At 43.0% G+C, this 25,229-nt stretch overlaps 1 protein-coding gene across 2 annotated transcripts; it reads right to left on the bottom strand.

Moving 5' to 3' along the window:
- Nucleotides 1-3,145: 3,145 nt before the first annotated feature.
- ldb3b (LIM domain binding 3b) lies at nt 3,146-21,264 on the bottom strand. 2 transcript variants are annotated; one of them, XM_063216757.1, is made up of 9 exons: nt 20,741-21,264; nt 12,955-13,106; nt 10,898-10,973; nt 8,747-8,769; nt 6,740-6,940; nt 6,053-6,079; nt 4,443-4,609; nt 4,017-4,053; nt 3,146-3,756 (listed from the first exon to the last, which is right to left on the bottom strand). In XM_063216757.1, exons 1-9 carry the CDS (start codon nt 20,834-20,836, stop codon nt 3,654-3,656), a joined length of 882 nt encoding a protein of 293 aa, XP_063072827.1. In that variant the 5' UTR covers nt 20,837-21,264; the 3' UTR covers nt 3,146-3,653. The 2 variants fall into 2 exon arrangements, with proteins under 2 accessions (XP_063072827.1, XP_063072828.1); XM_063216758.1 differs by having other exon boundaries at nt 6,740-6,922; nt 20,741-21,263.
- Between the last annotated feature and the right edge of the window lie 3,965 nt (nt 21,265-25,229).

Raw genomic sequence — 25,229 nt, 5'->3', positions numbered from 1 at the left:
CCCCCCCCCCCCCACCACAATGTGTAATACACCAGGGGACATGGAGGAGGGCATAGGCTTTTACAGCCCAGCAGCAGGATCTCCTTTGTGCCAGGTGGCACTGGAAGAACATGCTAGCCCTGCAAAATGACCATTGCAGGCCACTGGTGCATGTGCCTGCTCAAATGGCCAAGAATAAGCATTTTGAGGAGAGTCTAAAAGTCCAGGGTGCAAATGGTGAATATTCCAATACTGATTTTCTCTGGCATATGCCATTCATGCTCCACAGTGTTGGGCTGCCCCACATGTACGTACCTCCCAAGCTAACTTCTTCTCAATGCCCCCCACTCTAACTCCCCCTGGATGTCTGTAGAGCCCCTGTTGAGAATCTCTACCTTAGAGCAATGTGAAATTCTACATGATTTTAACAGCCAACCTAGGGTGTTACCGGACTGACCTCTAGGTGGCAGCAATGTCTTACTGTTCTTTGAGTCGACCAGGGCTGCTGGACTGTGAATTGAAGGAAACACTAGTTTGTTTTTCTGACTGACTTACTAAATCAACTTCTGACTATAGCCTTCATTTTATTTCAGAATTAGGCTTAGCAAACTCTTGGTGGCCTTTTTTTGTGACTGAGCTGTGGTAGAGGCTCCCTTACACCCACATTCCTCGCCATGTGCAGCATATTGTGTCGTGGGAAATAATCAAGTGTAGATTTTTTTACTTCCTTAGATAACTGTGGTGAACTTGCTTGACAACTTCCTACAACAATTCTCATCAAAATAAAGTAAAGCTTTGATGGTCTTGTAATAGCATCGACTCGTCTGTTTTTTTCTTTGCCAGGCCTTTTGTCCTTTCTCTTCCATGTGGTGTCATTGCATACAGGAGGAAATGGGATGGGGTTTGCTCTGCGAAATACTGTTTTATAGCTAATTATTTCACAGAAAACTGTGTAATGAGTCCTGAAACTCTTCTGAGACTGATTGAACGCTTGCTCAATTACTAAAATGTAGCTTTCCTCTGAGACTTTCACAGGGGTTGCTTGAACAGTCCACCTCATTTCAAGAAATGCTCATAGTTAAGTCCCAGCAGGGGGTCCCACAAGGTTCAGTATTAGGTCCGGTACTCTTCACCATGTACATAAATAGCATACTCTCTCTCCTTTCCAACTGCTCTATTCATCTATATGCAGATGATACAATTTTGTATTGTGTTGCAGATTCTGTACAGCTAGCATTGGAGAATTTGCAGCAGTCTTTTAATATTCTACAAAATGCCCTCATTGGTCTTAAGCTTCTACTTAACGTAAGCAAGACTAAATGTATGGTCTTTACTCGATCTAAGCATGGCATGAAAAATGATTTTAATATATCTACTTTAGATGGGTCTGTTATTGAGAGAGTATCACATTATAAGTACCTGGGAATCTGGCTAGATGACAAGTTCACATTCAAGAAACATACTGACTGTCTTGTCACTACGCTCAGACAAAAGCTATCTTTCCTGCACAGAAATAAATATCACTTTCCTGTTTTCTGCAGAAAAAAGTTAATTGAAGCTACTTTTCTGTCTTCCCTTGACTATGGTGATGTTATTTACAGACATGCACCACTCTCTAATCTGAAGGCACTTGACACTGTCTATCATTCAGCTCTTCGTTTTATTACTGGGGATCCATATAGCACTCATCATTGCCTGTTATATGATAAAGTTGGGTGGGCTCCACTTTCTCACAGAAGGGACATGCATTATTTTATTTTTATTTTTAAGGCCCTCACTGGTAAACTCCCATTTTATATTTCATCTCTTTTAGTTTGGCACTCCAACCCATATCAAACCCGCAGCAGCAACTTTTTACTGGAGGTCCCTTATGCCCGCACTGAACTGGGTAAAACGGCTTTTAGTGTCTGTGGACCTTCACTTTGGAATACCCTACAACAAAGGATAGGTCTTCAAGCCTTAGTGTCATTAGAACATTTTAAAGTAATACTGGGAAGTTTTTTATCACATACTTGTACTTGTTTTAACTCATAAGTTTTAATTCATAGTTTGTCTTAATTTTTACCTCTTATATGATTTATGTTGCATTGTGTATGTTGTATATATATATGATTTTATATGTGTAATTGTTTGTTTTACTCGACATCATTGTAAATGAGGGCTGGGCTCTCAATGATTCTTCGAGTTTAAATAAAAATGAAATGAAATATGAGAATACATGGATTTTTCGTCTGTGTTTGCAGTTTAACAGTATAGCCAAATTAAGCATACCAATGCAAGTCTATGGGAGCAAACATAACATCATCAAGTGTACTTATAAACTACTTTAAAATTAATGTAAAATTCACCAGAGTGATTCAACAGAGTGAACAATTATTTAATCCCGTCCTGTGAGCACTTGTGGCTTGATGCTAATGCTCCCATTTACTTCCAGTGATTATGCTAAGCTATACTAATAAGTCTGATACCAATAAATCTAAGTAATGAAAACGCTGAGAAGAAAATGATATGCACATTCATGAATAATGCAAATGCTTGGCAATACTGCAAATATGTGAAAATCAAAAAGGTCGACTGTTCCTTTAATTTCCTCCAGGATTAATAGTGTGCCTACTTATGGCAATGCAAGATTGAAATACTGTTAGATTGTTTTAGATTAGCCTTTATTGTCTATACAGGAGAGAAATTCTGAGTGGACATGAGAAGGTGTGATTCACAGTTAACATCAGATCAACACAACAGACAACACTTAAGGACCACAAAGAAACAAACATACTAAACAGGGAAACAATCAACTGCACGCGCGCACACACACACACACACACACACACACACACACACACACACACACACACACACACACACACACACACACACGCACACACACACACGCACACACACACACACACACACACACACACACACACACACACACACACACACACACACACACACACACACACACACACACCCCACCCACCCAGCCATTGTCAGCCTGGATGTCCACTTAGGATGTGTTCCTGTCTCTGCCAACAATCATTAAAATGTAAGGACATTAAAATATTATAGGACCCTGCTGATTATTCTTGGTCTGGAGGTGTACAGCTAGACTTCTCAGTTGTCAAAAATCAACTCACAGTTTGAAAGAATTCTACAGCACAGGATATGTCTTAAAGAAAGGAGTTTATTAGATATTTATATATAAGTATTTATATTTTATTCACATTAATAATAGTACATTTGGTGAGGTGGGTGAGTGGACAGTGTGAGTCTTGTGTGCATTACAGTGAGAGAGTTGTGTCACAGGTGCAGAGCATCATTTTCATCAGTTCCCTCTCTTTGTCTTTATACATCAACATTAACTTTCATCTTCTTTTAAAACAGAAGAAGCAAAAAAAACAACAAGAAAAAAACAAACAAACAAACAAAGTCTACCAATAGGGAAAGAAAGTGGAAGTGAAAACGGCTGCTACAGGTGGGGTGACGTGGACGTATGAACAACACGCACAAACACAGGGTGCCGATTCCCCTGTCTACAGTCTAACAAGTCTAACTCAGAACCTACACTGGTAAGTTAGATAGACTCTCCTCCTCCTCTACCAACTTCATCCTCTTCTCTTGCCGCTGTCCTCCATGCCAGAGTCTTGCCATCTGCAATGGCCGGTGGGTCCAGCTCACTCCTGGTCCTGGACATTGAGGATCTGTGCCGAGAGGCCGTGGTGCCAGTTCTTCAGCTTACGAAATCTTGGGCCTTTCACCTCGGATTCAAACTTCTCCCTGTATGTGGCAGACGAACGGACAGGCATACATTGGTTTGTAGTTGTGTTTTTGGTGAAGATTATTCTACAACCCATGTCAAAGTATGTCCTATCAAACTCAAAAAGGCATTAACTGTCCATAACTCTCACACACACACACACACACACACACACACACACACACACACACACACACACACACACACACACACACACACACACACACACACACACACACACACACACACACACACACACACACACACACACACACAGTACCTCGATTTCCTCAGGGCCTCCTCATCTGGGTCTTGCACTGTGAATGAAAGTGAATATAAGCAGGGTCATTCAATTACACTTGAATTTAGCACAGGGCCCTACCAGGTTATCATGGTGTTCAAAAGAGAACATGGATTCTTTACTGCTATTAAGTTTTTGTTTTTGATTTGATACATCTGGGGCCTACTACAAAACTGGTTCAAGATAAGTTAAGGTTACGTTAAGAGGTAAATCATCTACTACAAGAGCTTTTCTTAAGAAAATGAGGACTCTAGGCTCTTCTACTAGATGTTTTACCTCTTAACTTAAACTTAACTTATCCTGAACCAGCTTTGTAGTATAGGCCCCTGGTCATTGGTTGTAGGTGGAAAGGTAGGTAATTTCGGAAAGCCCTGGGATAAAGAGGAAGAAGGCAATTCCACTCACTGTATTCGGTCCCTGTAAGATGAGCGAGGATGCGGAAGGACTTGGACTGTAGGTTGGCTGCACGGCGGGCCCACTCGGACAACTCTGGTGCTTTGTCTTCTGTGTTGATGACTGCCTGGTATACAGGAGAGGCACTGTCGACCAGAGGGTCTTTAACAGGGAGGGTGCTGCAAAGGGAGAGAAATAAGTGTTAGATGCTGGGAATTAAGTCCTGGAACACGGACAGTCCCTTCATTTAGTTTATCTGCTCAGTTTTCATGCTTTGAAGTTTAAGGTCCAGTATAACATTTTGGTTCATTGATAACATTTCAGTTCATTATCAAAATCTTTGTTGCATGGGAGTGCTTTAGTGTCAATGTGCTAAGGCACCTGTCCATAGTACTCTTTGTGTTATACAGACTCTGTTCAGCTATCTCTGCAGTTTCCTACCATGTGATTTTTTTCTTCCCATTCTTCAATTGAAGTGTATAGTTTTTTTTGTTTTTTTATTTCTCCTTTATTTTACTAAAACACATTGAGGCAGTTGCCTCTTTTTCAAGTGTGCCCTAGCCAAAAGAGCAGCAGATAGTCATCATTCAGTCATTTGCGAGAAACTATAGAAAGGTATTTCCTCATAGAATTAGTCAATACATTTTAAACTGTTTATACACTTTAGTTTTAAAGTCTCCAATTCCTGAATTTGGATGTCAGGACTGTAATTACATAATCAAGAAACTGTGAAGCTTCTACAAACATAATTATTTTGTATTATCTGTCTTCCCGCATGCCCTTAGTATTAGAATTGTTTATACAAAACTGTAATAATAAAATGTAACTGTAATAGTCAAAATTTCATATCCAAACAACATCAATTTCAGGTAGTTCTTTTGACTTGGTGGTTGAATCTTATGGTTGTTTTGATAATGCCTTGAACACATAATGCTTCCCTGTTGACGTGGAATTCATTTCAGCCTTAACATATTTAATCAATCAAATACGTTTGTAAAAAAACAGCCATAGTATATTTAATCAATAAAAAACCCATCTAACTAACTGTACAACAATACCCCATTCAGCCAGCGTAATCGACACTAATTTGCTAGAATGTACAAAATTAATGCAGTCTTCCTGGTATAGTCTCCATGTCCTGTGGGTGTTCACCAGATAAGGCTTCATACTCTTGCAAGTGGTCGTAGCACATTGCAGGTGATGACAAAAAAGTCTGAATCTGAAAAGACATGGGTAAGGTCGAAACGTCATCATCCTGCCGAATGAGAAAAAAATAAATGTGAAAAAAGAAAAGTGTGCGAACCTTTTCAAAAAAGTAACTTTACTCTTGCAGTACTGGTGTCATGTCAGAGACACAGGCACTGCTGTGTGGAGATGTGCATGCAGCTGAGATGGAGGAGGAGATGGACAGGATGGACACAGAGAGCTAGGTGGGCAGAGAGAGAGAGAGAGAGAGAGAGAGAGAGAGAGAGAGAGAGAGAGAGAGAGAGAGAGGGAGAGAGAGAGAGACAGACAGACAGACAGACAGACAAAGAGAGAGAGACAGACAGAGAGAAAGAGAGAGAGAGAGAGCTGAGAGTGACGGCTTTGAGTGGAGTGGAGTGGAGGGGGGGTTCACTTACTTAAAGCCAGCTGCGGGGGGCTCCTCACTGACAGTCACAAGATGAGTCAGGGGTGGATGGATGAAGATGTTGGTTGGTGTGTGTAGGTTGGTTTGTGGGTCAGGAGAGGAGAGGGTCAGGGATGGGGAAAAGAGGATTAGCAGAAGAGGAGGGAGGGGGTGGATGTGTGAAGAAGGAAAGTTCGAGTGTTGTTGGTGGTAGTGGTGGTGGTGGTGGTAGTGAAGAAAGGAATAGTGGTTTGTGGGGTGTGTGGATGGGAACAGCAGAAATCAGAGGGAGAAAAGTAAGAGATGAGGTCGATACAGACAACATGGCAAAACCTTCAAACCCTAACCACATGGGAGGCCAGCCATCCCACCAACAGCACACATACTCTACTATAGTATGCATCTCTTTATGGAGGTCTACTGAAAAAGCTCAGTATACATTTTTTAATTTTGCAGGCCACAACTATTCATTTAACTACAAAATATCTAGAGCACATCACATTTATAACAGATTACCATCCCAGTATCTGCCATCATGTAACCCACAGCTGATACGAGCTTAGCAGAGAAAGAGAGGATCTGCAGCCTGAAATTCTCTACCGATTCAGAGTGAAACATGGCAGAGTACAAACTATATGGATGGAGAGGACGGTGTACAGTTTATGGAGAGTTTTTGGATGAGCATGTGCCACACACGTACCTGCCCTCGTTGCCTCTGGCCTGTGCCTGGCCGGCGATGGCGTCCATGATGGCGTCCTGCGAGTACATGCTGATGGGAGTGTTGTATTGTGCGTGGATGATGGTGGCCTTACCCCCGGGGCCCTTCACCTCGATGGGCTTGTGGGTGGACAGGGCCGAGTCCTTCAGTGCGGTGGGGTTGAAACTGGGGACATATTCTTGGCTATGAGTGGCAGCAAGTAGTGAGTTGCCCAGACAGGGGATATTTATTTTACAGAAGAGGAGGGGGGGTGATGAGAGAGGGTTATTGAGAGGGGAGGGGGAAGTGAGTGGTACCACACGGGGAAGTGATGGATGAAGAGAAAGGTGGGGGAGAAAGAAGGTAAGGTAAGTGGGGTGTGGTAACGTTAAAAGGTAAAGGAAGGAAGAGCCTTTGGCTTATAGCCATATTAATGGGGTTTTTTTTCCATCATGCACGCACACTTCAAAGCACACTTACTTTGCAGGACTGAAAGACAAAAGAAGACAAGAGACATAACGTGACAGTTACAAAACTGACCAGATGGGGCTGAAGGATGACGTTAAAAACAGGATGATGTGGAGTATGGGTGGAAACATTGCGCAAAGTTTCTGGACAGTGTAATCGATGTCCCTGGTGAATGACTAAAACAAGTTCAGTCATATTTTATTCACAAGTTACAATAACACATTTGTGTTGCCCTTTTATCCCATGCTTATTGCACTTGGCTGTAGTTTTGTTAATATTTGAATGAGTAGCAATAGCAGCCAGAATGACCAAGCTTTCTCTGTAAAAGAAAGGCGTCATAGAACCATCCTTAAAAACATGAGGGTATTGCGCTTTATGTTGGTTTTACAATGTATAATGGCATAATGGCATACATATTTTTTTATTTAAAAAACAAACATAAGCATCAACGTGTTACCCTCATTTTTGTTTACTTTTAAGCTGTTTCTATGCAGCATTTCATACAGTGGTAAGTGGTTTACTTTCTTAATTGATCAGTACTTTCTTAGCTTAGACGTATAAGGTTATATACAGTGGTTGGTGTTAGAAGTAGGGCTGTAGTCAAGTCCACATTTGTAGAGTCCAAGACAAGTCCAAGACCAGAATAGTCAAGTCCAAGACAAGTCTGAGTCCAAATAGATTCGAGAGTCCAAAAAGATTAGAATTCAAGTCAAGTTCGAGTCACAAGTCGGTCAGTGTTAAACAATGAAAAGGATGAATGTCAATAATGTAAAAGTTTGAAGGTAACCTACGATATGCCATGGATGTAAGACAAAATGGCTTGTTAATGGAGTTCAAGCTCCATTTTAGAATCTAAAATGACAAGTGTTCTAAACAAAATAAACACAGACCAGACCGCGTCCAAAACCCTAATTTGGCAAGACCACTGTCCAAGTCCAAGACAAGTCCAAGTCCAACTAATAGCGAGTCCAAAACGAGTCCAAGTCCATAGAAAACAGACTTGAGTCCGAACTCAGACCGAGTCCGGACTCAAGTAGCCTACTAGCCTTGGTTAGAGGTGAGATGTTCATGATTTTAGCGTCTGTCTGTGGAAGTGTCCATGTGGAGGACGTTAAAGTCTGTACTTGCTAAATTATTGAGTTTAATACTTGTACTTATAAGTTAAATTATTGAGTTTATTACTCCTTCTTTCCATAATACTGACATAGTTTCCTCCATACTCACTGCACAGACTGAATGTTTTTCAAGGCTTATGGTTTGAATGGAGCCGATTTAGCGCATGCCCAAATGGTACAGCTTCTGTAGATGTTGAAAGCAATCCGTTATGAACATTAAACAACACTTCATTTTACTGATACATTGCAGATATAATGAATGTATCTGTGGCAAATACATGCCTTGCAATGCAAAGTCATACCAACACATAGATTACATATTATAACATAGAAAATGCATTAATAGACATAGACATGATTGACAATTACAAGCACAAACACACTATAAACATACAGGCGGTTATGTTTTACACAAGAACCTACTCACTTTGCTGCTGTGTTGGCGATAACCTACAAAAGAGCACAAAATACAATACAGGGACTTATATTAATCTCGTTTTATTTGGAGGGCTTAAAATATTACGCACCACAACCTTTTCTGTACAACAGTACCTTGGCAGTAATACAGCGAATCTGCATTTCCTATTGCATAATAGAAAATGGAGCATGGAAAAGAACATGCAAGTATTTGCACGTGGAAAAAAACCCTCTTTTCATCTACAACCTCATGACACAGTCATGAAAAATGGTTTCACATGCTCCCTGTCTTTTCAGTCACATCACATGATGCTATGGATAAATTTGGTGCACAGCTCATTGGAAAGCAATGTCCAGAGCCACAGGTGGGCCGCACTGTGACTGACATGAACAGAAGGTAGGCAGCACCAGTACTAGTGCCAGTGTTAGGCAAGTTACTCAAAAACGGCAATGCATTACTAATTACATGCATGTTACTGTATTTTCAAAGTCACCCCTTACATTACAGTATTACCATATTTGAAATGTAAGGCTTTACACTACTTTTTCATTACTTTAGTTACTCCAGCCAAAATAGCTAAATATGAATCTGGCAAACAGTGTAAATCAAACTTGTGAATCATGACTCTTTCACCTCCCATCCAGGAGGTGTTTCGGCGGCATGCAGACTAAAAAATAGCAGGTTGAGGAATTGTTTTTTTTCTGACTCAACACACTGAACACCATTAAAATCCAGGTTAAGTTACTTGCATTGTGACTAGTGTATATTACAGCTCTCCCCCCTATGCCTTACATTACCAAGTTACAGCAAAAAGTAATGCATTCATGAGTTACTCCCAACACTGACTAGTGCCAACTGGTAATGTTTATGGCTGGATATGTTCATGAAAAACTACAAAAACTTTAAAAAAAGGGCCATGCAACACTTTCCCCAAAAGGCATAGAAAGGGATGTAATAAGATGGCCATACACTTTATCTCAATACTTGTAATAGAGCGCGATAAAGGGCAATGTGAATTGTGAAGGCCCTCTCGTGAACATTAGGATGGTGGCACGTGCCACCCATAGAGATGCCATGTGATGTGTCCTCCTGGAGGGAATTCTGTTCCCGTGAGCTGCAAATAGCAGCCTGGAATAAATGATGGAACATACCTGCGAGGGGGATTTGGGATATGGGGGGATATGGGGGTAACCCAAGGCACAACATTCCACCTGCCGGTGGTGATAGGCACTCGTGCAACTAACGCTCTCTCTCTCTCTCTCTCTCTCTCTCTCTCTCTCTCTCTCTCTCTCTCTCTCTCTCTCTCTCTCTCTCTCTCTCTCTCTCTCTCTCTCTCTCTCTCTCTCTCTCTCCCACTGCTAACAGGTTGTATATGAACGCATGCTTCACACATTTATAGATGCGTTACTCATATCTCATAGGTATGCTTTGAACATGCAGATTGGTCATCATCGGTTAAACAATTAGACCCCTATGTATGTCAAATTAGGCAAGTTCCACTCTGGTAAGGTGACATAATGATGATCATGATAATCCTCGACTCCCATTGGCCGCTTTTCCAAGAAACGTGACACTCATTTCAAGGGGTGCAACCGCCTTGCATGAGCAGGAGTCAAAAATAACTGCTGTGTATGCTGTCATTTGGAAAACGCTCGCAGCCGCAAGTGGCTTCAGCCAGGGCGCTGTTCATATTACCCAGGCGTAGGGCTAAGTGATGGAGGTCAGGTAAGCCTGGTAGTCTTTTCTATCATGTGCATTCCCAACTGAGCCAAGGGGGTAGGATGTGCGATGGGCAATTGCACCGACTTCCAAGTACTCAGCCTCCCTAAAGCCCGGCTTGGGATGGGCTAGCGCTAGACTGGTAGGGCCAGCTGCAGAGAGAATCTGCTGTGCCCTCTACAGTTGACAGAGGGTGCGATATATTTGCTCAAAGTGTGTTTGTGTTTGTGCGTGTGCGTGTGTATCTGCACGTGTCAGTGCATACGTGTAACAGCGTTTTGCTAGATGTCCAGAGCCGAGAAGCACAAGTTCAGCTGACATTACCTTTCACCAGTTTTCTGATGCTGCTTCTTCACCTCTCATCACCCTCTATTAGAAGTGCACGTGGTTGTCAATATTTGTGTGCATGTGTAACGTATTGGGCCAGAGTGTTTGCCATACCTTCTGGTGTGGGATGACTGGCATTGGTGAGTCCATTCTTGGGGCTGCCAAAGGAACAGGTGCGGGACGTCTCGACCTGAAAGACAAGGAGACCAGCTGTAACTGACCATGCCAGCCTATGACAACTCATAGTTCAACTCATAGTTCAACACCTGGAATCGTTGGATGATCCATACAGAGGGCATAGACACATACAGACATAGGCCAAGGACACGCTTGCTGCAGGATACTAGCCTGATTATATTTCAAATCTCTTCGAGACTTGTTCTGACCAAGTCCATAACAACTAATGTTCTCAAACAGCATGGTTGAAAAACCTCCCTTGGTTTGATACTGCTCGAGGGCAGAAAAGACTGAGCCAAAGTTTAAACCAAACATTTTATTAATCCCAATAGACCGCCTCTGCTTAAAACACGTCACTGCCTCTACACGCCTCTACCGTTGGAAATGCTCAAAGTTGATTGGTTCCCGACAAAGTGGGTTGAGTTCCCCTGCAAAACATAGGACGATTTTGCGCCCGCCCGCGTTTCTCGTCTCCAATTGGCCACAGCGGCTGCCATATGTCTCCCTTCTGATTGGCTTTCATTTGACAGCCATTTTCAACATCATTGTCCTGAAATCCATAATTCAACCTTCAAGAGATGACACTGCCTACTTTCCTTCAGAATGGATCAGTGACTGCTATTTAATCAGATGAAGAGAGTAGCAGTAAGCTGGTCAGAACAAAAAAATCTTTATGCTTTAATGCTCCTTCAGGGAAACATCATAACTATGAGGATAGTAAGAATGGATTTCATGATTCACAATCTGAAATGGCGCTGTTTTGCTCTGTTTGGTGATGCTGAGTTTAATAGAAAGTGGCATTCTTGTGGATGAAGCAGGCACTAGTTTTGTTGAAGATGAATTGGTAGATTTGGTGAAAATCTATGTGACTACATTATATTACAGTACATTACAATAAAATTACGTAAGGGTTAACGTTCGGCGAGAAGGTCGCTACCATGGAATAGCAGCACGACAGAGAGAATCTTTAGACCCCGACGCGGAGCGGAGTATATTATATGGATATACTTAAATGATTCACACATGGCGGGGACATTTCTTTAGGCCTATTTAATGTTAAGATTGTTGCTGCGCAAAACAAAACAGTGCCGTTGTGGAACACCGCTAGGCAACAGCTAGGTAGCCAGGACAACAGGTGTAGTCTATCACAGCAGCTGATTAGAGTCTTGTTGAAAAGTCGCTTTAGCAGTGAAAAGTCTTGTTGCCATTGACAGCGGTCTGTTATAGACCAACCCGTCCGTTATCGAAAAATAACAGACGTGCGAACGTTGGGGAGCCCCGTTGAAATGAATGGAGCATTCGACCGATGACGTCACAACCATATAATAAATTACAGTAAGGATTACTGTTTTTTTACAGCACATGCTACAGTCCTATGCTATGCTACAGAGTGATGTGGGCTTAGGTGTCTTGGGATTTGAAAAGACTTCCTGATTGCTTCAGTCAAAGCCAATTCAGCTTGGTCCTAGGCCAGAGTCTGTTGAGTCAATTTCAGCGGTGAGTAGTTTGTTACGTAACACGGTTTATCATTAAAATAATCTTGAATCTTCAAGACATGGCCCCTGTTATAAGTTTGCTGTTAGCAGAAAGGCAACGATCACGTCGGAAACATTACATTTAGCAGATGCTTTTGACCAAAACGACTTACAAGGAGGACAGAGTAAGGGGTCACTACAGAGTACAGCAGCATAACAGATAGAGAGCAGAAAAATATAAAAATATTGGAGGACCTATGAATTGTAGTGCAGGTTAGTACCCATGAAAAGAGGTGAGAGTGAGTTATGTTATGCAGGGAAGCTATCTCGGAAGAGATGAGTCTTCACTAGCTTCTTGAGAGGATTGAGAGGGATGACCTTGCTCTTGTGGCAACTGGTAGCTTATTCCACCATTGAGGAACAATGGCAGAAAACCTTTTGGACAGGGAATTACTGTAGTGAAGCTTCTGAGTTGTGTCAAAGTGATGTGTCAAAGTGCGCATGACGAGGCTGCCTTACCTCTGCATAGAGAGCTCGAGTTTGGAGGTGGCTTGTTTGATCTTGTTCTGGGCATCCAGGTGGGTCATGCCCTCTGTGCTGGCTCCATTAATGGATACGATAATGTCTCCCTGGTTCAGGCTGCCAGTCGCCGCTTTGCTGCCAGGTGAGATCTATAGATAGATAGATAGATAGATAGATAGATAGATAGATAGATAGATAGATAGATAGATAGATAGATAGATAGATAGATAGATAGATAGATAGATAGATAGATAGATAGATAGATAGATAGATAAGTCATTAATCATGCAGTTATATTGTAATATTGCAACACAGTCTGATGTATTTTGATATACATCATACATACATCCAGCAATGTGGTACAGTTCTATAGGCCAAACTGTTGTGATCATCTAAGCCAAATGCTGTATTTACTTACTAAAATATATAGCAACAGGATATAAGACAAATATTTTCTGGGACCTCTGTCCTACTAAGCACGTGTTAGTTCATGAGTACTCCAGCAAATGAGAGGGGCTATTTCATACTATGACGCAGTCAGACGGCTGTGTTTTCGGACTATCTTATTACTAATGCTTGAGCACAATTTCTGTTCATTATAATCAAATAGAATGTCTTGAACAGTGTTTTTTTATTGCTCGTATCTTTCAAATTTAACTTGGTTTAACAGCATTTAGGCGGTTTATCAGTCGGGGAGCAATTCTAACTAAAACGCTTAAATAAACAAACAAACAAACAAACAGATGAAACATTCCCGACTGAATGTGCCCATGGGCCAAGGGTGCCTGGCTAGCCTTACAGGCAGCTCGTTAAAGTGTTAAAAATAAGGGCTGTTGTTCACGCCCACTCCCCTCCCACAGTTTGACCCCGCGCTCTGGGACCCTAACTGACACCCCCTCTCTAAGTGCATCTGCTGCCGTCAGTCACTCAAAGGACCAGTGAGGCTGCATTGCAGCACAAAACAGTACAACTGCCGCGAGCCAAACACTCAGTCCCTGAAGGGTATACAGTGCCCTTAATGAAGAGCCCATCCTTAATGTTACATGCTCTCAGCACAGTTGCGTTCTGTCATTTACTACCAAAATATCGTCTATTTGTAGGCTTGCCCCCCAACAGTCATCTGCTCAGTGAGATCAGAGGACAGACTAGGCGTGTCATGTTAAGTCAGTGACAGATGCTATTCTATTGCTTGTTAAATGTGTTTTATCCTGAAATAAGCACAATCAGGCTTTGCCACATAGATAATGCTCCCTCTTAGTCATCATAATAGGCATACTTGGTTCTTGAGATAGAGATATGTCAGAGATATAAATAATATCAGAGTTGTCTCATTACAATCTCTACTATGACATACGTGTATGATATATTAAAATGAAGTGTTTGCTCCCTCGCCATTTTTCTCTACCTGTCGCTTTAACTGTGTGTGTGTGTGTGTGTGTGTGTGTGTGTGTGTGTGTGTGTGTGTGTGTGTGTGTGTGTGTGTGTGTGTGTGTGTGTGTGTGTGTGTGTGTGTGTGTGTGTGTGTGTGTGTGTGTGTGTGTGTGTGTGTGTGTGTGTGTGTGTGTGTGTGTTAGAGACAGTGGGGATACAGGGTGAATGTGCGTATTTTGAGTAATTTTCCTTTCTATAAAATCTTATCTACATCTAAGCTGTCTTCCAGCTCTCTGTGCACAGCCGAGCAGTGCTTTAGCCCCCGTGCCCTATTCGCCACAAATAACGAGATCACAATTTGTTTAAGCAGCGGGGATGTCAAGTCAAACTTGTGGGAGCATCTCTACCAGTCCTTTGCTCAGCTACTGCAAGCACGGAACGCATCCCCCGGCGGGCATGCACATGCCATGAGCTTTTTTAAGGGAGCCAGCTATGCTGCCCGTGAGGTTTACAGTTGCACTCCTCTTATGTAAGGTACACGTGGGAGAACCAAGTGTGCTCGGGCAGGAGTGCCAGGGCTTAGACGCCAGCATGTTCAGTTTCAAAATTGTAACCTTGACGAATTTGAACTGACAACTGATTAGATGAGTGCCAAATGAACGTTTTGAATCTCGGAAAGAGTGGAGAGCCTCACACCAAGTATCACAGGCAAAGGTGGTCAAAGTAAAAGTAGAAGTAAAAAACAAAACCTGCCATAGCTTCCTTACAACAGAAGTAACTTCACCGAGCAACTGGTCTACAGTTAATATAGAGTGATGTACGTGTATCTGATTCTGCACTGGTTGGATCAAGCATGGGGGGTTTTCTTTTGCGGATTTTAGTTTTTTTCAGAAACAACATCTAGCCACCTCATTATGTATAATGGAATAGCTGATGTAAACGCTATATAATATCATCTGCTAGTGTTGTACTTACACCATCAATGTACTTCTTTTACTTTGGCCATATTGAAACCACCTGCTTTCATTATCCCCAAAATGTGTAACACGGATGTATAACAAAATCACATAATTGTCTTTTGGATTAGACCAAAAAAATTATCAAATGCAGCAATACTGTTGGCGAAAACCATAGAGAAGAGCTGAGGGGGTGCTTTTTGATTATTTTTGCGTTCACTGCTTAAGTGTCTGGACCAGCAGGATTTTAGGTGAAGGTGCAGCAGTCTGGTGCTCTTCTGGTTGGCAGGTGCATGACCGACAGCCACCCAGGAGGCAGGGGGCATGATTATGACGTCAGCCCATGACAGTCAAGCATTCTCAACCATCCTTGTCAACAGGGAATGGGTTCAGGTCATTACAAACCACAGTTACTGTCCCAATGGCTTTTGCCATGTAGTTTGCTATAATAATGTGGCCCTGACCTTTGATCTTTGGCTTTTCAGTAAGTGACCTTTTACAATAGGTGCATTCCACTCGGCTCCTCTCATTTTGCTGCCAGTGCAGAGCCTCATATGTGATCAATACACAGAACAAGGGATGCTGAGGAAACGTTGAACAAAACCAAGAACACAAAGTGTGTGTGTGTGTGTGTGTGTGTGTGTGTGTGTGTGTGTGTGTGTGTGTGTGTGTGTGTGTGTGTGTGTGTGTGTGTGTGTGTGTGTGTGTGTGTGTGTGTGTGTGTGTGTGTGTGTGTGTGTGTGTGTGTGTGTGTGCGTGTGTGTGTGTCGTCCGTGTGTGTTTGAGAAAGAGAGAGTGATAATGTGTTTAGCATAATGTGTTTTGTGTGTTTGAGAGAAATGACACAGAATGATAGTGAGACAGAAAGAGATACAAATAGAGAGAGAGAGAGAGAGAGAGAGAGAGAGAGAGAGAGAGAGAGAGAGAGAGAGAGAGAGAGAGAGACAGAGAGAGAGAGAGACAGACAGACAGACAGACAGACAGACAAGAGGGTGGTGGGTTACAGAGAGAATATACTGGAACAGGGAGCTGATTCTCGTCAATCATCTGGCGCGGGTGTTTGCCATTAGAACATGGTGTATGGAGACTTTCCTTTGGCAGAGTCAATACAGCCCCACACATTAATAGCTCTGATGACACAGAAGTATCTGAATGCCTTTGGCCACCATCAGCCTTTCCAGGCATCGTTCTACTGGAGAGAGAGCGAGAGAGAGAGAGAGAGAGAGAGAGAGAGAGAGAGAGAGAGAGAGAGAGAGAGAGAGAGAGAGACAGAGAGAGAGACAGAGAGAGAGACAGAGAGCGAGAGAGCGTTGTCCTTTGCTGTCCATTGTCTTGATCCCAAACATATTTATGGCTCACCAAATCTGTATGAGCGCCGACCTTCACCCCCCCCCCCCCCCACCACAATCCCTCTTCTAAATCAGTTACCAGACAAGGGCCCTGTGAGTGGCAGGCAGGACGCCATCACAGCCTAAGCCATCAGCTGAGATTACAGCATGCTTTTTATAGGGACCCCTGTATAGACTCGTGAATAATTTAGGTAGACAGTGACTGATTTATGGTTTCGTATCTAAATGATGTTGCAAGAGCGTCATTATTCAGTGGAAAAGTAAGTTGTTTGGTACTCTGTGCTGAGCAGCAGGTGTTGCTTTATGAGGCAATTGGTCGACAATCAGTCGTGTTCTTTCACTTGGCAATGCTGACCATAACTGCAGACTTATAGCGCAGATATCGCTTAATCAGAGCTGTGTTCCCTCCTTTTCTCTGTGAGATGGAGTTCAGAATGTTATTGTCAGAAGGGGCGGATTATGACTCCTTGGACCCCTGGGCCAGACACCAAGAAAGCCCCCCCCCCTCCCCCCCCCACATGGTTTCAGACCAGATGTTTGTGACTATATGTTGTTGGTATTAGTAATGGTTCAGGGAATGTCCCCCAAGAAAATTTGAAAATAGAGTTGTTAAAAGTGTGATTCTATCCCAATATGAAAAAGGAAATACAGAAGCTTGGCATTTGGGGCCCCTTGTATTGACTTTTGGGCCCCTTTGCCTGAGCCCGGTAGGTCCGTGCAGTACTCCATTCTTGATTGCCAGCTGGAGGATCATGCGCTGGTGTGAGTCTAAGACCACTAAAGCAGGGGCTTTCTCAAAATGACATTTTCTAAAGGTTGCTGTACAGGGAATAGATCCATATGTCAATACGTAATAGTAGCCAATCACACAGTCATGGACTGAACGAAATGTCAGGGAAGTAATTAATTAGATTAAATATATTACATTATTTGTTGTTTGTCATACACACAGTGTAGATCTATGATATTGTATAGGATATTCCATGACATCCCTAGGAATTGGCAAACATTGTCTAATGTAGGCCTACAGAAAACTTACTGGAATGGAGAACTTTTGACATATCTCTCAATTAAACAGCACCAAAATAGTATCGCTGCTGTCTTTATGACTTTATGAATTGCTAATCGAACGAAACCCCACCCCACAGTATCACATCAAATGTTATTTCCTAAGCAAAGATTTTGTGTGTGTGTGAAGCGAATAGTATGGGCGTTGTACTCCAATGTTACAGGAGAGTAACATTACATAATCACGCTGTCAATGTCGTCATGTGTAGTCGCCATTATGTCTCCCGCCGCCGTAAGTTACAGACTGGTGGTATACTGTGTTCCGGTTGTTCAGGTTGTTCATGAGTCCGTCCCACTGTCACAGATTTGAGGTTTCTTTTTTGTGAATTCTTAAACGCATAGACTGATCTGCATCAAATCTTTGTGTGGCGACACTCTTTCTCAGGGACATCAACTGATTACATATTTTTGGCTTTTAGCCATCCATCATATACCTTCTATCTTCCCCATGGCCCTAGGCCTGTTAAACAATGGCCAATGAGTCAGACTCACACAGTCTGGTTCATGTCCAACAAGTGTGGATAGCTGTTATAAATCGAGCACAAACACACCGAGCCCAATGGCTTATTGCGTAAATCTAACACTGTTACACTTAATCGCTGACCAAATTTCTTTAAAACCGCTGTAATGACAATTCATTTGCCCCACGTCTTTCAGTTGACAAGTTGAGGAAGTGGTTGGTTACCCGGGCAACACGACTGGGCATGTATGCATGCGTTCGTCGCGCTACCAGACACAGTCTTCGCTACAAAAACTCAGTGAGGGGTGATAAATACAGCAGGAATGAAACCTGTTTGCTATCACACTGATACCCCAACCACAGATGTGCTTTTCTTGCAGACTCCAGTCCTTACCCCAACTGCAACATATTCTCATTACCAACTTAAACGCGCCACGTCTAACTTAGACACACAATCGCGCATAGAATTTTCAGTTGGAATGGTGAGTGTTTACGCCCAATTTACAATGGCTATCAGCCGATCAGAATCGATAACCAGACCACACAGCATCAGACACCATCTAATGGTAATACTATACAACAGCAGCTACAGATAACCTGAACAAAATCTCTTAGTTTTAGGGGACAATAGATACACTAAGCAGTGGGTAACGCCTTTGGTCATTTTGTGTGGAACATTATGGGGTTAATATTCCCCTTCAGTGGCACGTGTGGCAACACGACGGAAGTGAATGATTTCATGAGACTACCACTAGCCAAAGTGTCTGCGCCAAAGTCATCAGAGAGACAGACAGATCACTAAAGGGGAGGGGGGGAACTCATCTTTCATGTACCCTGGCCTCAAGCCTGCACACACACACACACGCAAGCACACACACACACACACACACACGCGCACACGCGCACACACACACACACACACACACACACACACACGTGCACACACACACACACACACACACACACACACACACACACACACACACACACACGCACACGCACACGCACACACACACTTCATGTGACTACCATCAGCCAAAGTGTTTTCGCCAAAGCCATCAGAGAGACAGACAGCTCACTAAAGTGGGAGGCGTACTCTACTCATCTTTCAACATCGCCACAAAGCACACCTCATCAACCATCAGCTATTTATAGGCAAGAGACTGTAAATACGTCAGAAGATTCTTTCCCCTAACTTCATGCCATGGCTGCTCTGGCTCAACCATAACAACAACAATTGAGAACAAGAACCAATGGGCTAACCAAATGGCCAGTCTTTGTTCAGCAGCACCACACTGTGCTGAATTCGATGGGGCTGAGAAAGAAGGAAACTAAAGGCCAAGGCTTGTTGTTAAGGTTTCAAAACTTCTACTGGATTTAAATGGCACATGGGGGTGTAGAACAAGGATCATCATGCTGTGTTATTTCTGAAGACCCAATTGCAGAGATGAACCCGTGGTTCCCAAACTCTGCTGGGACCCCCTTTTACACTTAAGAATAATTTCGCCCCCACCCATATTCCAAACGGCAAACATTATTTGTCCGTTAATATTGTATTTAGGAAATGGATCGCACTCAGTTCTTCTTTGTTGTTGTTTTCCTTTTAGTTGAACATTGCAGGGACTGATATGACAGGCGTTTCGGCTGCACAGAGCCTTCTTCAGTGACACTCTGTCTGTCATATCAGTCCCTGCAATGTTCAAATAAAAAGAAAACAACAACAAAGAAGAAAAACTGAGTGCGATCCATTTCCTAACTACTAGATTACTTCAGAGACGCACCAACAAGACGGAAGAGCGCGGTGTGTGGAAGATAACCTTGTTAATATTGTATTAAAATTAAAATTCTAATTTGATATTCACAGGAAAACTAAAAAGGTATAAGTGAGTACTGTTACTAACTAATGTATGGGGTTATGTTTACTATTAACCTGTGTTTTCCCCGTTTTCACACAAAGTCAATTTTGTCTGCGAACCACCTGCAGTATCTCATGACCCCCCAAGGGGTCCCAACCCCCAGTTTGGGAACCACTGTCACTAAACAGTCAAGTGTAGCAACAAGTGCAAGCCGTGTGTGACAACAAAAAAATGTGTAACTGATTGTTGAGGAATTTGCTATGGCGGGCGAAGAACTTGCAGTGGCAAAGTAGTTGTTTTCATTGCGATTATACAGTAGTGGCTGTTAAATGGTCTGCTCTGATTAAAGGCCGACTGGAGTGTTTAAGGTCTAGTGTGTCATTTTTCAGTAGTTTATTTTAAGAGTTTATGCAGTTCATTCGCACTTTTTTTATATGACTATTTACTAGAAGCACCCACCAATTTTTAAGTATTCATTAGTAAAGTCCAGTAAATATTAGCTTATTATTAACTGATAAATACATATTAAATTATGCAAATATATTGCTTTATAAGTACTCGTGAAAAAAAAAACAAATTCGTGAATAGGCATCATAAATACTAGGCTATACCACATTACAACCAAAATAACACAGTGGACCTTTGACTGTGGTAGTAGTGTATGTGTGCGTGTGCATACTGGTAGAGTTGGCTAGGATTCGCGGGGTGTGCTTAGTTACTTACCCTGGAGATGGTGAGGGGCATGTTGAAGTCCTTCCCTCCCTGCAGCCTGAAACCCCATGGCGCGGGGCCGTCCAGGGTCACACTGTAGCTGCTCATCTTAATCTGTCGGGAAAAATGAGAGCTCGAACCGAAACTCCCGGTGTTTGTGTTTTGTTGTGGACGGGCGGGAGAAGGAAACTCCGCGGGAGCCTTTGGTTGTTTTCCAGTCACGTCTCTCCTTGCAGACGGGCGCGTGGGGCTGCTGTAGAGCCTCTCTGCAAATGATGAACAACAACAACAACAACGACAACGACAACAGCAGCAAGACACAAGTCAGACGACGGCCAGCGTCGGTGCCCTTGCAACTAGCAGCACTCTCCCGCTTTCACCTGAACACTAGCCCTCTAAAGCCAAAGCCCTTACCACACCCACTATTCACTCAAAGACCCCCCCAAAACTCCCTGAATATTTAGTGGAAATAAGCAATAGAAACAGGAAGGAGAGATCGCTCTTGCCTGCTCGGATGGCCTGAACAGACAGCCTAAGAATAGCCCCCCACTGAAGAGACTGATACCGCTCCCACCCCCCCGGGCCCATACATGGAGTGTAAGGCGACACGGTGCGTGTGTGTGTGTGTGTGTGTGTGTGTGTGTGTGTGTGTGTGTGTGTGCGTGTGCGTGTTCGTGTGTGCGTGTGTGTGTGTGTGTGTGTGTGTGTGTGTGTGTGTGCGTGTGTTTCGGGGGGTGGGGGGGGGGGGGGGGTTGGTGTTTAGGGGTGTTGCTCAGTGGGGTAAAGTGCGACTGACTCACCAGGGCCCCATATAGTATATAGGGGACCCACACACAGTCCGGTTTATGAAGATATATGGCTGCGGGGGTCCATTGAAGTTGATTGTGCATAGGGCCCACAATTTGCTGCTACGCTCCTGGGTGGTGACACACACACCGTGAAGTGATTCATGCAGTTGAATTTAGCCTCGTCCTAGGCCAACACATTCTTCTCATCTTCCCCTGTCGGATGCACAAACACAGGCGGGCAGGCACACGCCCACCTTGATGAGAGCACCCAGTCACAATCACACATACATAAAGACGTAAGCACACACGCACGCAGACACGCACATGAGGACACACGTGCGTGTGTGTGTCTGTGGGTGGTGGAGTACATGAGCATGTGCATGTAGGTGTGTGTGTGTGTGTGTGTGTGTGTGTGTGTGTGTGTGTGTGTGTGTGTGTGTGTGTGTGTGTGTGTGTGTGTGTGTGTGTGTGTGTGTGTGTGTGTGTGTGTGTGTGTGTGTGTGTGTAAATGTTCATGTGTGTAGTCCAATTCTCATGTTCTGCCTGACCAGTAATTGAGTGCTGTCTGTCTCACATGGCAGTCAGCATGCATGCACGCATGCGACATAAAACAATGCAGACATGACCAAAACAGTTCTTAGTGTTAAGTTATTTTTATTTTCAAAAATAGATAAAAACACAAACATGAGCACAGAACTGATACCAAAGCAGCACAGGATAACTCTTTGTCATTTGTCACCTCTACGCCCTCTGACGGAACACATGACTGCTGACCCCAGAGTCACCCGTAATATTACAGTGTTGGAGAATCCGCGGTGTACTCGCAAAACTGAAACCGTACCTGCGGCTCCCGCCACTTCACCACAGATGGGGGAACTATCTACCATTAACCATTTACAATCAGCTGGCCAGGAGAGCCGCAGGCATACAGCAAATAACTACAGTCTAGAAGACACAGCTTCAGAAATAATAATAATAAAAAAGCTCCTGCCATAGTATCTTCTCTGTGTTGTGCAATGTGCAACTCTGATGATTTCACTATTTAGTTGATCTACTTGATGATTCCCTGGTTCAGAAAATGGCTGGACCAAAATATTTGTATACAGGGCTTTGGACTTTCTGATGGCAGGAGCTTCACCTCTGCGGTTTATGTCCAGCATCACAATAGACGTTCCCTAACCTGACTCTCGTCAGATGAATGTAGTTCCACCTTGCTCCACGCATTTATACATCTGAGAATACATAGCATGCCTTGGAGACATACAGTATTTCAGAAGGCAGGGGAGAAGAGCACAAACATCCTTGCCACCAATAAAATGCCCTCCCAACCCTTGCCTGTTGATCTTTTAAAGCATGAATATGTGGTAGATTGCACAACATGGTTATAATGTAATTATTGTCTGGAGGAAACTTTTTCTAACTTTTCTTTCTTAGCTTTTGTGCCTTTTTTTGATACAGGACCAGTGGGAGAGAGACAGGAAATGATGGGTAGGGAGAGACAGGGAAGGATTGTGAAATGACCCGGGCCAGAATCGAACCCAGGTCGCCTGGCGGCGTAGCAGCCCAGTGCCCGGCCGTCGGATCCACCTCACCTAGTCACCTCATCTGATCAATGAAAATGTGGGCAGGCGTATCCATAAAGGCCTGTTTATTTTTGGTTGCCTTGAAGCGCCACCCATTAGCTTCCATTCTAGATGGACGTGTGAAGCTCAGTGGCGCACCAGGTGGAACTTGGTGGAACTACATTGGTCTGGCGAAGGTCAGTTCAGACATTCCCATAACAGTAGCAGCAAAAACGCATGGCAAGACAATTAAAATATGTTTTACATGTTTGTGTTATATTGTACAACATTTAAAAAAATTAATGACAGCATCTAAATCATTATCACTCCCACCATTAGTACACATCTGACAAATGACTCACATTACATCACATTAACCTCTGCTGGGATAAATTAGTCATTTACTTTTATGGCAAAGGCCCTATAGCATAACAAAAAACTAATACAATAGAGCTTTATGTACAGTATCCACGATTTAAACAATGCTCAGGTATCAAAAATATCATTGCACTTATTCAAATGCATCACACCATTGTACTCACACTAGCTTCAGTCTTTACAGTAGATAAAAAAAACTCACAAGCACAAAATGAGCTAGTGAATTCTGACAGGGGTGGACATATTAGTCAAAGAAGCCAACTGCACAACTGCATAGGAAAGGAGGAATTATGTGAAGCAAAGAGGCAGGCAGAGCCATGGAAGGAAGAGTTAGGCCAATCCCTTTGACCCCTAATCGCCATTAACATAGTTTCAAAATAGTTCCAGGAAGTGAGTGTTGAACACAGAGAGTGGATTAAAGGTAAATGTAATTAATTTTCATTCATTTTTACGTCATCTTTTGCTTGTTATGTAGTGGTTCTGTGTAAGTCTCTCACAAAAAGGAAGCTGGTGCCTTGAATTATTTGAATTAACATGAATCATGTCACCAACCGACAACCCCGGTTGTCACAACAATTACTTCCATTGCTCTGGTGGGGACAAGCACAAGATGTGTTTAGAGGAGAGAGAGACACCTTTCCTTTTATGGCACATCAGTCAACAAGCCTCGAATCCCACCCTTACCTCTCCCTATACCTCCATCCATGGCTGAAGTGGCCTTGAGAAAGGCACCTAGGCTTAGGACAAAAAAGCATCACCTAATTTAATGAATAACTACAAACAGTGGAAAACCCATGGTTAGTAAAATCATGGTTAATTTTCGTAAGGGTACAGTTACTCTAGCCTGGCTCTCTCACGCAGACCCTTCGTGCTTCGTGCATCTTCGTTAAACTTCGTGAGCTCGCAACCATTGAGAGAATCAGGTTATAGTTACTCTACTCTACTAGTTAAACCATAGTCAAACCATGTTTGAACCATAGTCACGAACTATGCTAAAAAAACATGAAAACCATGATTTACCATGGTCAATTTCCATAAGGGGAGAGAGACACCTTTCCTTTTGCTAGCACATCAGCAAGCCTGACTTATGAAAAGTACCCAACCTTATTTCACTTCAGACTACTCAGAGCCACCTCAGGGAGGGGGAGACATCTTTTTGCTCTCCACCTCTCGCTTTCCTCATGCCTCAGTAACTAATGTCTTGGAAGAATATCATTGGCCACAGAGCACCACGCTGCTCAAGGACTGGCAGCATCAGGAAGATGCTGTGGCTGAAATACACAAATATGTTTGAAACGCCCAGCCTATTTTACATTAGAGTCTATTGTACATTACATTTGATTACACTTAGGTCAAGCTTTTATCCAGAGCCTCTCCCAGTTACTATAGGATACAGGTTACAGTCCTTGGAGGATTGCCTTGCTCAAGGGCACTTTAGCCATGGATGAAAGTCTAAGTAACTTAAGGTGTTGTCACTGTTACTTGTCCTGTCTCACACTTTAATGTCAGTCCTGTGTATGTCTACTGTATATGTCTATGTTATAGAGAAATGTAATTTCATTTTCCTTGTATGACCTGTGCCTATGAAGAAACTGACAATAAAAGCTAACTTCACTTGACTTAACTAAAGATTCTTCCTAGGGTGGAATTCAAACCTATAGCCCTCCGATTTAAAGATCAACGTGGCTGATCTAAAGAAGCCACGTGGCTGCCTCCTCCTGAGTGGGAGGAGGGTACCCTCTGGGAAGGAAGTCGTAGCTATATGCTATTACA

Source organism: Engraulis encrasicolus, chromosome 15 (genome assembly GCF_034702125.1).
Source record: "Engraulis encrasicolus isolate BLACKSEA-1 chromosome 15, IST_EnEncr_1.0, whole genome shotgun sequence".
NCBI classification, from domain to species: domain Eukaryota; kingdom Metazoa; phylum Chordata; class Actinopteri; order Clupeiformes; family Engraulidae; genus Engraulis; species Engraulis encrasicolus.
The sequence above is the reverse complement of the archived record's forward strand: the minus strand, read 5'-3'. Positions and strand labels throughout refer to the sequence as shown.